Below are 17,834 nucleotides of genomic sequence, written 5' to 3' on the forward strand. Positions count from 1 at the left end.
TCAGTAAGTTATTCTTCTAATTTTGAATTTATTTCTTGACAACTTTTAGTCGATTGGGTTTCGAGGAGTTGCAGGGTGCAATTGTCGTCAGGAGAGTGTTGTTCGATGCACAAATATACATTTTCTAGTAGTGGACAGATTTCTTCTATAAATTGGTGATTCGAGTTGTTTCGTGCCAGATGGGAATATTTTAGGGAGAATATTTGGTTGTTTTGAATGATGGGGAAGAGGTGATATAATTTAAGGACTTCGGTTTTGATAATTGGTATATGTATAGCAAAAATTAATTTATTATTAGCAAACGAAACTTGAGTGCCTAAAAATTGATAGTATGTTAGAATGTTTTTAAATTTTGTAATTTGTTTGTCAGGGTAAATCTTCCTTAAATATTCTAGCGTTTTTTGTAACTCTTGACTAGGGATAATAGAAGGATGAAGTGTGTTTAGTTTTGCGAAAGCTATGGAGTCTTCCAAATTATTTAAGAATGTGATAACATTTTGACAGTCTAGATTTATTTGTGAAATGATTGCTTGAAAGGTTAAATACTCGAGTGATTCAGTGATTGATTTTTGCACGCTGATTTGAAATTTTTCGAGAGAATTTGCAAATTTTTCTTGATTTTTTGATAAGATGTGAATTATTACATTGTAATTTTTTATAAGATTCTTGGAAAGTGAACTTTGTAAGTTTATTTTCGTAATCATGTTTTGTTGGTTTCTAGGATTTTTATTGAGTTATCATATCTATTACCGTCATCGGTATCAAGTGTACCAAACAGCCATTTTTGTAGTTGACCGACCCCGTCAAAGAAACTTCTTTTATTACGTATATGAGGTTGTAAATTATCAAGTTTCGTACGTGTAATTTTGATGAGAAATTCTGTTCTCAACAACATATCATGAGATAAGGCATGATATGAGATTTCATTAGTTGCATTTCTCACTTCTAAATTATTTTTTATAATGAAAAAATGTTTTTCAATGTTGAACAATTGCTTAATAATATGTTCTAAATTTAAATAATGTATGAAGGTATGTTTACTGTATATGAGACGTGCGTCTCCTAATTGTATCGGTAATAAAAGATTATCGATAGTAGTTAGGTCTATGTTTTCCGTAGCGTTACTCTTGTGCAGTTTTTGTATTGCCAGAAGTGCTAGGAATATTATTTTCATTTGCCTCATCTTCCTGGAAAGTTTGTTTTTTATTAGTTTTGGGTTTTCTTGCACTTGCTTTGTGATAAATATTTTTATCTGTTATCAATTTATTTTTTGTCTGAGCTAATATTTTCAATTTTTCGAATTTTGGGAGTTTTTTATTTCTTGTTTTTGTACGAATATAGGCTATTTTTTCGTTTTTATAGTCGGGGGCTTCGGTGCGCTTTTCGTTTCTATCATTAATAATCTTTTCTTTTATGGTTTTATTAGTCTCTGTTATATTTTCGTAAAGTCTTGTGGTTGCTTGTTTGCTTGTACATAGTCCGATATTATTATGTGATCATTAAGATCAAAAGGGTTTGCTTCATTTATGTGTCCCTTTATTACCTCGAATGGTGTATATTTGGTGACACTATGAATTGAGTTGTTATACCCAAGTATGGCCCGTTTTATCAATTGATCTGATGTGAGACTTCGATTTTGTTCTCTTAAACATGGTACATGTTCAATAAGTGTGGAATGAAACTTCTCCACGGGGCTATTTGAATTGCTGTTTCTAGCAGTTGTGAAGTGAAGTTCAATTTTGTAAAGTTCGCAAAAGTTCTTTATTTTTAAATTCCGTACCCGAATCTGCTGTTATTTTTATGGGCAATCCATGGTGTGTGTATAAAATTAAATAAGCATTCAACTATAGATATTCCGTTTACAGCTGATGAAAGGTAGGCTTGGCCGTATAGAGAAAATGTATCTATTACGGTTAAGTAAGTGTTTCCTGAAATTTGAAAACAATCAATATGAATATGTTGAGGAGCACGTGAAGTAGTTGGTGTTAGGTTGAATTTTACTACTGGTGGGTTTCGATCGTATTTGTTTTTTTGACAAATTTCGCAATTATTCACGTATTCTACTATGTCATCGGACATGTTTGGCCAATAGAATCGTTTACCAAGAGCTGTTTTCATTTCGTTTATACCGCGGTGGCAAGTTTTAGTTGCATGATAAAATTTGATGTTCTCTACTTGTGCTTCTTTAGTTTGTAAATCTTCTAAAACGGTGCTACTTTGTATAATTTTGAAAGCAGAATTTTTGAAGTACGATTGCATCGTAGTCGTGAAGATTCTAGGTAAATCGCGGTGTTTAAAATAAATAGCGTATCTTTTATTTGGAACGATGTGTTTTTTTACAAAATTTATTATTTGGATAGAAGAAATGTTTGAAGGTAGTGTAACATATAATCTAGTATTGTCAAAAATTTAGGCAGTTTTACATTTGATCGATGCCATATCTCCAGTTGTTATGAATATTTTGTTCTTGTATGTGTTTAATACTCTCTCGGTAATTGGAATAGAAAAAATAGGATTCTCTCTCGACGTATGTTGAGTTTCAATGTCAGATTTCGAGTTTGAATCTTGAGGTCTGTCTGATTCTTTTTGTTTGTCTCGAACTATATTTGTTTCTTGATTTACGGTGTTAGTGGGTCCTATATTATTCAATATTTCCTCGAGGTCAGGACTAGAGAGTGGAGGAATTTCGTCAGGTTTTTGTAGGAAGTTTTCTATTATTTCGTCCGCATCTCCTACGTTATTTATTATTGATTCATTATCCATAGCATTCAATTCTATGCATAGATTTCTACTTAGGGCATCTGCGGCTGAATTCGACGATCCTTTTTTATATTTGATGACGTAATCGTACTCTTCCAATTTCAATCTCCATCTGACTAGCATAGAATTTTGGTCTTTCATGGAGAAGAGCCATTGCAGTGGCTTGTGGTCTGAATATATAGTGAATTTTTGGCCGAAAAGGTATGGGCGAAAGTATTTGCAACTCCATATTATTGCTAAGAGTTCTTTCTGAATCGTTGAATAGTTTATTTCGGCTGGATTGAGAGTCCTTGATGCAGAGCATATAGGGTGGTTATTTTGTGAAAGAACTGCGCCTATTGCGTAGTTGGAACTATCTGTTGTTACTTCAAATTCTTTATCGAAATCCGGATAAATTAAAACTGGTTCAGACGTTAAAATATTTTTACATGTTTCAAAACAATCTATAAATTCTTTTGTGTGTATTACTTTTTCGTTTTTCTTTAGGCATTTAGTCATAGGCTTTGTGATTTTATCAAAATTTTTTATAAATTTACGGTAGTATCCTAATAATCCTAGAAATTATTTTATTTCTTTTTGTGTTTTTGGTAAGGGAAAGTTCTTAATAGCTGAGATTTTTTTTGGGTTGGGTTTTATCCCGTCTTTTGTAACTATATGACCTAGAAATTCTACCTCTTTTCGTAGGAATTCCGATTTGTCTAATTGAATTTTAAGTTTCGCTTCGCGTAGTTTCGAAAAAACAAGTTTTAAATTTTGAAGATGTTCTTGAAGTCCGGTACTGAATATTATTATGTCGTCCATATAGACCATACACATTTTATTTTGGAGATCTTTTAAAATTTCATCCATAACACGTTGAAATGTGGATGGCGAGTTTCTTAACCCAAATGGTTAATGGCCGTTATCGACAGTAAAAGCTGTTTTTGGTATGGAATTTTTGTCCATTTGGATTTGATGAAAACCAGCCCAAAGGTCAATAGTTGAAAAATAGTTTGATCTTCCCAGTTTGTCGAGAATCGAATTAATATTTGGTATCGGATATCAATCTGGGATCGTTTTTTCGTTGAGTTTCCGATAATCTATGACTAGACGATATTTTTGTTTCCCTGATTGGTCTTCTTTTTTATTGACTATCCAAATAGGGGATGACCATGGTGAAGTTGAGGGCCGTATTATGCCTTTATACAGCATTTCATCTATCTGGTTATTTATTTCTTGTTTATGAATATAGGGATATCTGTACGATTTACAATGTGTAGGATAATTTATCACCTGGTTTAAAGAAGGTGTCTGAAAATTTTCGAATAAGCTTTAAGATTTCAGTTTTTACTTCCGCGTTCATGTGGTTTGTCTAATTAATTGTGATATATCGATATTTTTTTTTGATTTATTATTGTCTTCGTTATTTAAGTTAAGAAACGAATTAATATTAAAAGTATCATAACTAGATTTTTCAAATGACTCTAACTCTAAAGGTTCTTTAAGATTAACTGATATTATTAGATCTGTTTTGTTTTGGATTTCTACAAGAGCAAATCCGTTTCTGGCATCAGTCGAAATTTGCGGTATATACAATGGTCCTATTTTACCTTCATTTATCAATATTTCTCCATTAAAAATAGAAACAGGTAACTTCTTTAGAATTTTTTATTGTGGTTCTACTGAGAATAATATATTTGAGTTTTCTTTTCGTCTATATCTGAGAGGTATCTCAGTATTTGGTCCTATTAATTTGTTATTTATAAGATCAATATTAAAGTTCATATTTCTTAAATCATTTAGTCCTATAATACCATCGAAATATTCGTGGAAATCAAATAATAGAAAGGAGTTGAAATAGTTCGGACTCTGAAATTCAGGAAATGCCCTAAGTGTTGATTGATATACAATATCTTGACTACCCAAAGCTGTCTTAATTTGTGCATTGATTCGATTAACGGAATTTGGATAAGTTTTTTCTCTAATATCAGGTTTAATAATTGAACGTGAACTACCGGTATCTATAAGTAATTTTAATTTGGGATTATTAATTTCTATGTATGGTAATGCGTTTTCTGTTGAAATGTTAATTTCTACTAAGGTATTTCTTGTTGTTGGCTCGTTTGGATAAAATTTTCATTTTCTGTCTTGTCATAGTTATAGTACGTTTGATTTTGGTCATTATCGTCCGTATTCTGATTCTGATAGTAATGTTGTTCGTCTGATTGGTCGTAGTCGTTTGTGAATAGCTCTTCGGAAGTAAAATTTGAATTCTGTCCAGAATTTCGAAATTGTTGATTTCGATTATAATTGTTATTATTTGGCCATCTTTGTCTTTGTGATAATGTGGAAGAATTTCTTGAAGTCGTTGACATAGGTATTGGTTTAGGAAGTTGGTGTATGGGTTTTTGGTTTGGTCTGAAAACGTTTTGTGGAGGTCCGAATACTTGTCTGTTCGTCGGGTATTGTCTGGAGGGCATTTGTCTAGGTTGGATATTAATGGGTTGACTGGGGAATTGATTAACTGGTTTATTATTGTCAACAGAATGATAGGGTTGTATTTGGTTTTCAGGATAGTATCTTGGTTGTAAATAAGGTTGTCGATAATTACTATTAAATCTGGACGTCGTTGCTCGGTTATTGTCATTTAGATTGCTATATAATTTTTCAAAGTTTACAAATTCATTCAGATAGGCCATTGCATTTTCCAGTGAGGTTGGATTTTTAAGATGCAAGTTATTTCTTAAGGTACCACTACAACCTGCTATAAAAGTACTAAGTGCAGTTTTATCATAATGGTTGCCGATAATCATTAATAAGGTCTTCACACCTAATTAGAAATTTATTTAACGTGTTACCGTTACCGTCATACGGTTTAATGTTATCAATTCTAGACTTTAAAAGATCCCAGTTCATCTCAGGCATATTTAAAGTTGAATTTATCGATTTGAAAGAATTAGTGAATTGTTTATTAATATTCCGTTGAGTGTTAATATTATTTTTGTTGTCTAATCCTATATTTGAAATTCCGTTAATTATTTCATCAATATCGCTCATGAAAATAATTTAAAATTAATTATCATAATTAGCAATTTATTCGCAATGAACAAAATTTAACTATCTTTACCAAAATCCTTATACAGAGGGGTTTGGAAAGGTAAAAAGGAAAAGGCACTTACAGATTGTTCGTCGATTCGAGCGCTCTGCTTTCCTGTTCCTTTTTCTTGATTCCCTGCTCCTGTTGCCACAACTTCGAAAGTTTATAAGTTCGTAATACGCACTTAAGGTGTAGAAACTCCAAGGTCCCGAATTTCACTTCCGGCTCAATGCGAAACTGTTCACTTCCGAAACCCGTGCGTATCCTACTGATTGCGCCAATTATATATTAAAACTTCGAATTTGGGTTTTTAAAAACAAAAATTACAATTACAATATATGTTTATTAAGCAACGTTAGAACAAAGAATGAATTATTAAAAGAAATACAGTTTTTATTATCTTCTGCGTTTCCGCGAAGTCATATGCTGTCAGCTGTTACTTCATATGTAACTCTCTATACCTTTCTGAAATAAACTATAGTTAGAAAGAGGGAATTAGTAAAAGTAATCGCAGAAATGATTTCAGTGATATAAGTAAATTATTATAAGTTAAAGGTATTGTTAGTGTATTAATGAATTAAGAACGTAAGAGACAGTGTCTAATAATTCATTCCACGAATAGAAAGAGTGTAGATAAATACGAAAAACATTACAATATCAATTTGCTGCTTCAACTTGTAAAAAGTATCTTACGCAATGGGATCGAGAGAAAATGACGGGAGAATCTTGGTTGTGCCTTTCCAGAAAAAGGTATAAAAATGATTTCTCCCTACGTAAACCAGAAGCTACCAGCTTAACAAGATCTACTGCATTCAACCGAATTAATGTTGCCCTTAAATCCAAGAATTTTAGAGCAGCTTTCGAAAAATATCCCCCATGTTCCTTCAAAAATCCTAGCTACAAACAAATTGGAAGCATGATAAGTGCACAAAAAGGAAAAACTATTACCATGACTGCAGCCGTGAACACTGGGGGTGGATTTATACGACCTATGCTGATTTTTCCTCGCGACAACTTTAAAGACTTGCTAACTGGAGCACCCCCAGGAACTATTGGTAGCGCTAATCCTTCTGTTTGGTTCAATTTTTTAAGCATTTTCTTCCTTGCGATAAACCATCAAATGATTCGCCATGCATTACGTTGATCGACAATCATGAGACCCATATATCAGTTCCTATGATACAGTTAGCTGAAAGTAATGAAGTGATCCTGGTCACATTTCACCCACACACAAGTTTCAAAAAGCAACCGTTAAACAGGACCGTATTTGGTACATTTAAAATTTATTTTAATACAGCAATGAACGAACACATGATTTGACAGGAAATATCAATTTACGACATTGCCCAATTTGTAAGGAAAGTTTTTCTTTTAGCTTTTACACCAAATAATATCACTAAAGGATCTAAAGTCACGGGATTTTTCCTTTTCGGACGATGTTCTGCAACATATTCCTCCCCCTCAGATAACTCATTCGATACGAAATAAAGATTTGTGATTTTATTGAAAATAATTAAGAAATCAGTGGTTTTTAGTTAATAGATATTACATTTTTATTCACTTACTGTTTGTAAAAATTTACGATAATAAGGAGAACAAATTTATATACAAATATATATATATATATATATATATATATATATATATTAAATATATATATATATATATATATATATATATATATATATATATATATATTTAACTTTAAATTCTTATTTCTTAGACCTATTCATATGTTTAACCTGAATGTCAGACCTGACATTCCCCATCGGCCGATTGTTTAAAGTTAAATATCAATAAATAATGTCTTTCATCGCATAATTAAGAATCCAACGGATTAAACGGAAACAGTCCGTCAAAATTGGATTCTATGATGGAGTCGAAAACTTGATAAGAAATTCATGAATCTGTGCTTATCATTCAGAATATTTTAATAATTTACAAATATTAAACGTAAATAACTTTGGTATGTTTTTTCAATTTTCATGACAATTCAACTCGTACAAAATAATTCCTGATAGAAATTGACTTTTTATCCTTTCAATTGTTGTAAATTTTTTGGAGACACGTGACCGATATATCTCAGGAGAATAATTATATTCACTGAATTACCGAATTGTGTCAATATTTTATTGAAATATAGTATTTTGTTTTAAGAATATTAAAATATATCCAGTAGTATACCTATACAAAACCGAACCAGGTCATTTAGCCCTTCCTTCATGCGCGTAAAGTCTGGACCAGCTGGTTGTGTATATATCGATCTCCCGGCATAAACTGAGAATATTTGAAATCACAACAATCACGTCCTAAATTTGTAAGAAAAAGTTTCTATTTGATAGTTTGCAAATTTATCGAAATATATGTGTTGGGTTGAGTGAGAGTAAAAAATCTGCAGTTACGTCTAATTGAATCGACAATGCAAAGTATTATAAAGTAAGACATATACTTTTAATGTCCTATAAGACGGCCCGAAAAAATGAAAATGGTAGAGATATCTCATTAATTTCTCTTTTAGACTAAAAAGTTAAATTTACATTCTAAATAAGAAATTTCATATACAATTTCTGCTATTTATTTTTGTTGCTTCTTAATATTAATTTGAAATTCAACTTTTGCTGCATTTTACGAAAATTCTATCACATTCTCAGCGAGAACTATTACATTGACGTTGAATTTTTCGATGAAACAACTATTGTATGTTCTTCCTTAAAATGCACAATTCTATACATAGTTTAAATAATAGAATAAAAATTATAATTTAATAAAATGAAGAAGTAAAATAATAAGATTGTTAAGAAAATATTTTTTTATTTTTAATTGACCTCTCAAATTTATTGTTGCATTCGGTTACAGTAATTTAAGTTACATACTACTTCACTTCTTCAGATATATTAACTAAAAATTTTGATTCATTTATATTAAATCGAGAGCGGGTGTTGAATGAGGATGAAAGAGCAACATCTACTCTTCTATCATTCAAATTTGTACCAATCATCAGGTCTCTCCTTCCCTTACTTTCAAATATTTTTGAGGTAATATCTAAATTAATTTTACAAATTTTAGAATACCATTTTGTTGTAAAGTGAATTTAAATTCCAAATAAATCCATTAATTATTAAAAACTCAATCAGATAAATCTCACATAGTTATAATTTTTGCTTTAGGTCTTCTTAAACTGATGAAAAGTAAAATACTAATACAGATAGTGGCTCAATTTTAACAACAAATATCTAAAAGCTATCAGTGTGGCTCTGACATTGCTCAAAAACTTCTTCAATTTTCTCACTGAGAAAATGTCTAGCAAAGCCACAAATGGTATTAAACTGACTATGAGTGACTCCTCACAATGGAAATCAGGATCACTTTTAGATACATCGGTGAAATTCGCAGGTGAAGAAGCAAAAGATCGGCTATATGAACCAAAACATAAAAAAAAATTAGTTAGGGTACTAACAGTGGTGGCTTATGTATTCTTCGTTTCTCTCGCAGCTATCATGTTAAGTTTGTACTATGTATTTTTATGGAATGGCGACCAGAAAATGGCTGCCAAGTATGTAACTAGAGCACCAACTGCTGAGATGTATTACGCACAGAATTGCAAAAATCTTATAGCAGGTGAGATATTAAAAATTATTCTGATATACATAAATGGAGGGTTAATGATTTGATTGTAAGTATTCATAAAATAACGCCATATTCTGTACAGGAGTCTTTTGCCTATGTTATATTTATTACCTTGTTAATAATCAGCATCTTATTCAACAGATATTAATATATAAATATTTATATTGGATATAATTTCCTAATTCCTGATTTCCTAATTCTTATCTTCTTTTGTTTGTTTTGTTTGTTTGTATCTTTTGTTCGCAGTGAAATTTTTTTAACTGGACAGGAATCTAATTCATATCTTCGTGGAGACGCCTAATCCTGTCTCCATTTTTTCGAGCTCGGTGTGGTTCATATTCTCTTCTTGCAATCTATTCCGTTGATAACACATACTTCTTTCTCGAGTACTATACTGTACGCACTGGCAAGAGCTCTCGGTTAATAAATTGAGAGAGATAGAATACTTTATTGTCAAAAAATTGTTATAATTTGTGGCCAAAAGTTGTAAAAACTAAAAAACAAACATATAAATAACTAATTAAAGATACAATTAAAAAAAATTCGATATACAGAAGAAAACCATCATTTGTATTATAGGTAATTATAGGTCATAGTATTATGTAATAATTAGTATATAAGTCCATAGCAAAAATTAAACCAGTATGCAGCATGCCTAGAATTAAATATTATAATTAGAATAGAAGTCGTTTACACACTTTCATGAAAATATGCCCTCAAATTATTGCGGAAAGCGGGGAAAGATGATGTCGATTTGATTTCAATTTGCAAGTGATTGTGCTTTTCTTCCATTGTAAAATATTGAGCCCTTAACTAATTCTGAATGTGGAGCAGGTAGGTATATAGGTCATGCTTCGCGTTCCTAAGTGGATAGCCGTGCAACGACCTTTCTGAAATTAGAGAAGCCTGCTTACGAATGAGGCATATTCAAAGATGAATAAGGAAGAGTCAGAATTTTCAATCTTTTGAAGAAGTCCCTGCAGTGAGCTCTGCTGTATAGTCCGAATAAATATTCAACAGCTCTCTTCTGTAGTTTGAATATTGGCTCAAATTGAGTCGCACCACACGTACCCCAGAAAGGAAGGCATAATAAACTGTTAAAGAGGTGGATATATTTAATTCTTTGTAAAATTAATTTCAGCACAAAACAGGTGGAACGTAATTTTTTAAATAATACGGCAATATGTAACTTTGCTGTAACGTGATCAGAGCTGCAAATAGACATATTTTACCACTGATTTCTAGATAGCCAATGTCGTTTATAAACAGAAGAAACAAAATTGATGTGATAGGATACTCTTTAATTTGAAGCTTCACTTGTTTTATTTTCTGATAATTAGTACCACTTCTGTTTTACGCTCTATCAGATCGTCTCGTGGACTACATCGGAAACGAAAAATCACAGTCACGTATTCTGCAAATGTTTCAGTAGTCGATAGTACAAAATGTTTCGCAAAAGGGGGTATAGCACTGAGCCTTGATGTACTCCACGAGTGACTTGGTATTCCATTCTATGTGCCGTACATGAGGATTCTATTGATGATGTATTTAGCTATTATCCTGTGTTGGTATATTAACACATCAATTTGACGAAGAATTGTCAAAATATTATAAAGAATCTTGTTAAAAAAATTTTCTACCTTTTTTTAATGAATTATTTTGATAATTAATAGATTAAGAAAGTAAATAATTGGAATAATAGGTAAATATACAGTTCTTGTAATGTGTGAGCCCAAAAAAAGTTTTTTCCATTTATCGATTGTGCTTTTAATATATTAGTAGAATCAAAATACTGGAATTGGCTATAGGGATATATTCTGAAATCACTTTATTCAGAGTAATACAATTATTTTAATTTTTGACTAGTATGACCTTTATATTAATGATCATATTTTTCAAAGAATACAATTGGAGAAGTTAAAAAAATTATTTTTGTTTTAAACTTTTATATAAATAACCTCATTGCTAGACATGCTTTGGCTGCAATTTTTATGTTCTATAATTTTTCAATGTTATATTTTCAAAACTAATGTTTTTATATAAATAGTAGTAAAACTCCAAGTAGTAATGTATGTGGTTCCTTATAATTTTCACGGTATAGGTAGTAACAAAATTATCAGTATTTTTAAACACGCTTTTATTAGCTTCACCTGTATGTGGGTTTGTTTGTAACTCTCCTTCATGGCTTATTACTGTTAGTATATTCTACCACTTTAATAGAGCGTGATGTCACGGCTGTCGAATTATTATTATTACCCTAAGATCCATAAGCGCTGAAATATACTATATATGTTACAAAATTAAAGTAATTAAAGTACCTAGTTAGAAAATTAAAAGTTACAAGGGAAAAAAATATTTATCTAGAAAATAGAAAAACGTCCAATCTATTCTTAAAAATATTGACAGACGGTGCCGTTACAATATCCCCAGGTAGATGATTCAAAGTTGAAAAAACACGATTACACAAAAAATGTTACCTTGTCCGACAATTGAATATTTCTTTTTTCAATTTCCATCTGTGTCCTCGAAGCCGATTGTCAGTGTCTACATTCAATATGTTTCTTAAGTTACCATAATTGAAATTTAAAATGAGATAGGTGATTATCATATCCCCACGAAGACGACATTGTTCAAAGGTCGGTAAATCCATTATATTTAGTATTTCTGTATAACTAGGTCTTGTACACCCGAGGGATAATCTGGTTGATCGACGCAGAACTTTTTCGAAAAGATCTTTATCCCGCAATAGTTCCAGACACCACACAGTTCCACAATACTCCATAATTGTTATACTTCACTTTCCAAACAAAGTTTGTCAGGTAGTGTGTGTTCTTTCATTCAAAAAGTGTTTCATTAGTTTACCGTTGTATAAGATGTGTTTTGTGCCAGAAGGTATTTTTTTTTGCAAAATTTATCTTTTGCGGATTCGCCGGTCATGGGTTCAAATCCCATTCACGCTGTAAAAAAATTTTTTCGGCAAATTATTTTTAGAAATTTAACAACTGTCTGCCCTGTGTTGAAGATTTATTATACTACTGCATCAGTATTACTTCAGAATTTAAAACCTTAAATTATATCATGTCGTTCGAAAATTTTACATCCGAGCTCCGTTTGTTAGAGATTTACAATACTAATGACTAGAACTTAAAAAAACATTTCATAAATCGAAGTAAAAAGAGGAAAATGAATATAGTTTTAAAAAACTAAAAAATGTGCTTTCATAGCATATGAAACAAAAAGTGAAAAACAAATATAATTTAAAAAAATAAAAAAAACGCATTAAAAGCACTTCAAACTAAAGAGTAAAAAATAATTTTTTAAGTAAGTTTAAAATAATAATGAATGAAAAATACTAGTATTTTTGTGAAAAAAGCGTGAGGCGCTTTGTTCCATATTTCTCGTACATCGAGCGTCCGACGCTTTTTTCACAATAATACTAGTATTTTTCAGTTATTATTATTTTAAGCTTATTTTAAAAATTATTTTCAACTTTTTAGTTTGATATGCTTTAAAAGCGTGTTTTTTAGTTTTTTTAAGCTATATTTATAATTTATCATACCCAATTGAAGTCATAAATTTGGAAGAAGACAAAATTAAACTGGACTGTATCTAAATTTGTAAGTATATAATTATGTATATGTATGCAATTTTAGTTTTTTGATTGTATACGTTTCAATTCATACATTGATTATGAAAAATATGGAAGTAGATATTGTCAGAGTAAAAGATCGAGAAAAGACCCTGTAGATATATGATTGTTGATGAAATAAGGGCACAAAAAATATAATTGATAGATCCTATAAAACCATTACTGCATAACACTAGCATATAAGAAAGATATAAAAATAAGAAACTGCAAATATTTTTCGAAGCAAGCCAACATGGAATTTGTTATCCATTTTCAATAGGCTTGTTCACCATTTCGGTAAAAAATGCACAGCTATTCTATAACACAATATGATAATTTTTAAGAAATCTTTTGAATAGCATACAAATTATCTCAGTTACTAGAACCAATACTGGAGGAAAATTTCAGATTGAAGCTCAGTAAACGGCACATTTGCGGTAGATTCCGTGAAAGACTTGGACCACATCATATACAATTACTTTGACAGCCTCTGAATAATTCCGATTTGCAGATATCAATGTCAATTTTAATGGTGTCTCCATTTATTTACAGTTTGATGAGAAGAATGAATTTGAAGGCATGATATACTTTCTTGCCTATTTATTCACATATCACTACACTATACACAACTAATTTATAGTTTAACCGCGTATCTCATTAATGTGTCATTATGTGTCTAATCATTGATGACGAGCCGAGTTCTAGTTCCTTTAGTGAAAATACTATACTGAATCAACAGGAAAACTTGGCACAGTATGTAATTTCATAAGATCGCTATATTATTGGTACGAAGTTCCGTTTGAGACTCCTTTTCTAATACTGTTTTGTAGTGGCTTTTCTGGTACCTCTATATGCAGCCAAACTTCGTCGGAGGCAGAATCAGGCTATTCTCGCATATGGTTTACTCCTTTTGTGTCCTACGTATCGAACAGACTTTAATTTGCCGCTGGCGACATAAGATTGATTAAAACTAGTTCCAGCCCATCGTCGACATTATTTTATTGCTAAATCTTCTCTAAGACGATATCCATTATACATGCCGCAAGAAAGCCACATTTTGCATTCCATCCCCCTGTTCAGCCGTGGTTGCAAACTCTCAATTTGGAAGGAGGGATCACGAATTAAAAAATATTCTACAATGACCTTTCAGCCCCATAATGCCCTAGGCGACTGCTTAGTTGTCTTCCTTTAATTTCCCCATATTGGTCAAACTGTACCGAAGCTTGATGCTTCCTTAAATTTTTTTTCTGAAAGTAAGACAGTTAGGGGAAGTCATTAATGATATAATCAGTTCTAATATCACAAGAGCCTCGAAAATAATTGATTCTTCTCTCATGTTTTTAATAATGCTTAGCTTTCGATATAGCTTGAGAGACTTAGTTGGAGAGATTTTCTAGCTTTATTATGAGAAACTTTGGATGGAGGTTACTACCACAACACACATTGTTCAATCGACCAGAAATAAAACTAATCATCTGCATATAATCGCTTATCTTTACGGTGTAAAGATAAGCGATCTTTTTGTTAATTATATCTTGCATAATATTATCAGTTGTAATATCACAAGACGTAATCTGCGCCAAATCACTACAGCACTGCTTGAGGGGTTTTTATGAATAACGTCGAGTTTGAGTGAAAATAAGTAGATAACAGACCTTTTTATATAAATATTAAGCTATTCCGAAGCGGCTAATTTTAGCATTATTTATAATTAATTATATATTAGGAAGACCATGTCAATGAACATTGGGCAATATTAATTAGTCTTCTTGCTATTAGCCCAATTATACAAAATTGTACAAAAGTGTCGCATAATGTCTTCTCTTTGTTGATGATTTCTGACCTCTACAGCATTCCAGTTCCTATGGTATACCATTACCGGTGTAACAATATAATATAAAAGTATCAGAAGCAATACAAAAAAAAACTCTACAAGGGTAATAATATTATAATATAGAAAATGTAACAAAATTGGCTAATATATTGTCCTACAAAATTTATTTAATATTAATGGCAATATAGTTCACCCTATTTTTATAAATATTTCTATTCAATGATTTAACAAAAAAATGAGAAAAATGACACTCAGACTAAATATAACTTCATATATGCAAATATTATAAAAATGAAAAGCTCATGGTATTATAATATTTTTTGAATATTTATTTTTTCCAGATATTTTTTCAATTATTTTTTAGCTAAGTAAGTAGATGGGTATAATCTTCAAAGATTGAGGGCATTGCAGTTACTTTCCTTGTAGTAGTTCAAATGACGTTTTTTGAACGGAAAAGGTGGTGTTCACTAATAATTATCACACCTTAACTAAACTGTTAAACCTTATTTGTACTAATAACTGAAAATTTGTTTCTAAATTCATGCGAAAAAATTCAGGAGGTGATTTCTCGTATAAAATTAAGATGAGTTTTTCTTATAACAAAATTTCTTCAGCCCACCCCTTTCCGAGAAATTCAGTTTTTATTTTTTTTCTGAAATTTCAGTAATACTAGAAACTTGAAATTCTGTTATTTTCGTGCACTTGGTAAGGACTAATTACGGGTTATTTTTTCAATATTCCTGTTATATTATACAGGGCTGAATCGTATTTCACATCTTTACTGTTTTCCACTGAATTTATTAAATATAACAATATAACAAAATATATATATATATATATATATATATATATATATATATATATATATATATATATATATATAAATTATGCTGTTTATTTTTTGTTTCTCTGCTGCTCTTGGTTTTGGAAAAAAATAAAACAAAGATTTTAAATTTAATAGTGATATCTTGGAAAGAGAGGGGTTGAGGAAATTTTGTTATATGAAAGACACATCATAATTTCTCACTAGCGATCACCACCTGAATTTTGTCGCATGCATTTAGAAACACCTTGTATCTAAGTAATTTATGTTATATTTTGGTATAATAAATACAAAGCATTACACAATATCACAATCTTTTAAATGTCTTGTTATTTTCAGGTATGCAACAACAAATAACAGCTCTTGAATTGGATGAGAGTCTGTCTATTCCTACCCGTTCCGAAAACAACTCTACAACATCAACAATAAGATGGCAAGATGATTACAACGATAGTTTAGAAAGCCCCAAAAAGTCCAGTATGTTAATACAAAAATTATGGAATGAAGAGAAATACGAAGATACTTATTAGAAAGTTTCTTATCTAGTCATATCTATGATAACTATTATTTACGTTTTTACCATTTGTCTAAATTTTCATAGAAATTGAAACTTTACATTTGTATCAAAACTTTATAAAGTAGGTCAAATTATAAAACATTAAGTTTGTTATATCTGTCATAATAAAATAATTTTAACTTCCTAAAGAGTTTTTTATTGTTCCCTCTTAACAAGTAAGAATCTTCAATGAAAAGTTTTATCCTCACATTTCACTTTAACGATATCTCTGAAAATAACATCAATTTATTACTATCTAGCCTTTCTATAAATTCTTTGGACAGCTCTAATTCGGCTAATAGTTTTCGATCTTCTAAATATCAAATTACAAAACCTCAAAATATTAGAGAACTAGAAATGTCTCATCAAAACAATGAGACCTCAAGTCTTATGACACTTCCTAAATTTAGAACAAGAGATAATCTCCTAAAATTCATAAAATTGATCATTCTTAGCCTTAAGACACAATTATTGAATTATTTCTCGTATAAAAGGAGAATCTAGAGAATTTATAAAATGTATTTAACGCTTTAGACAGATGATCGTCCAGCTTTACTAGGTTAATACGGAGATCGTAAAGAACACAATTATCTACTATAGTGCAGTACGTTACAATTATGGAACAGACTACAGAAGCAGCAGATTATATGTTCGAAATTCATTTAATTTAACGACCACCTGTGGCTATGTTGGGAAAGTTTCATAATAATCTACTTTAGTTATACATTTTGTATTTCAAGACCAATGAATTTACTTTCAACGCTGGCGAAACTATTAGAGAAGCTATTAAAAACCAGAATAATATCCATTAAATCCATTAAAAATCAAGTTATTTCGAAGCATCAATTTGGATACCTAGAGGAATAAGCTACCGTCAAACAAGCACAAAGAATAACAAATCAAATCATGCACGACCTGCAAGATAAAAAGTACTGCTCCGGGATATTCCTGGATGTAGTCGGGCATTTGATAAAGTCTGGATAAATTATACCTTAAAAATCAATATTTCATGGTTAAGTACAAAAATAAATACTCAAATATACATCTAATCAATGCAGGTGTTCCCTAAGGTAGCGTTTTGGAATCGCTACTATATCTTCTACATACAGCCGATTTACCCAAATCACTTAATGCAACGTATGCCTATGACACTGCTTCACTAGAATCACAATCATTAAACTGCATCACAAATCTTGAAAGGCTTGGAATTGGAATCCATATGGATAGGAGACTTTCTTGAAAGAAGCACCTCTTCACTAAAACAAAAATAAGGTTATGATTAAACTTAGGCAATTATACTGGGTAATTGGCGAATATATATATATATATATATATATATATATATATATATATATATATATATATATAATTTGGATTCCCTCTTTTTGGTGATACGACAACCAAGGATAAAAAGAATTTTTTATAGTTCCAACTGATTTTAATTTAATATTCATGTTTTAGGTGATCCGTTGATTGATATAATTAGACATGTTGCCAATGTCAAATTATATTTAAATCGCCTTGGAAATT

The 17,834-nt window shown here is 30.7% G+C and overlaps 1 protein-coding gene across 2 annotated transcripts in view; it reads left to right on the forward strand.

Moving 5' to 3' along the window:
* The window catches only part of LOC130891041 (uncharacterized), a 31,080-nt gene extending 14,627 nt beyond the window's left edge, over positions 1-16,453 (forward strand). Inside the window, exons 1-3 of one of the 2 annotated variants that reach the window (XM_057795534.1) lie at positions 8,122-8,272; positions 9,004-9,454; positions 16,088-16,453. In XM_057795534.1, coding sequence (XP_057651517.1) covers positions 9,133-9,454; positions 16,088-16,278 — 513 coding nt within the window. In that variant the 5' untranslated portion in view covers positions 8,122-8,272; positions 9,004-9,132 and the 3' untranslated portion in view covers positions 16,279-16,453. Of the gene's footprint in view, positions 1-8,121; positions 8,273-9,003; positions 9,455-16,087 lie in introns of those variants that run through there. The other variant, XM_057795533.1, reaches the window with a different exon arrangement.
* The last annotated feature ends 1,381 nt before the right edge of the window (positions 16,454-17,834 follow it).

Source organism: Diorhabda carinulata, chromosome 3 (genome assembly GCF_026250575.1).
Source record: "Diorhabda carinulata isolate Delta chromosome 3, icDioCari1.1, whole genome shotgun sequence".
Classification (NCBI taxonomy): Eukaryota; Metazoa; Arthropoda; class Insecta; order Coleoptera; family Chrysomelidae; genus Diorhabda; species Diorhabda carinulata.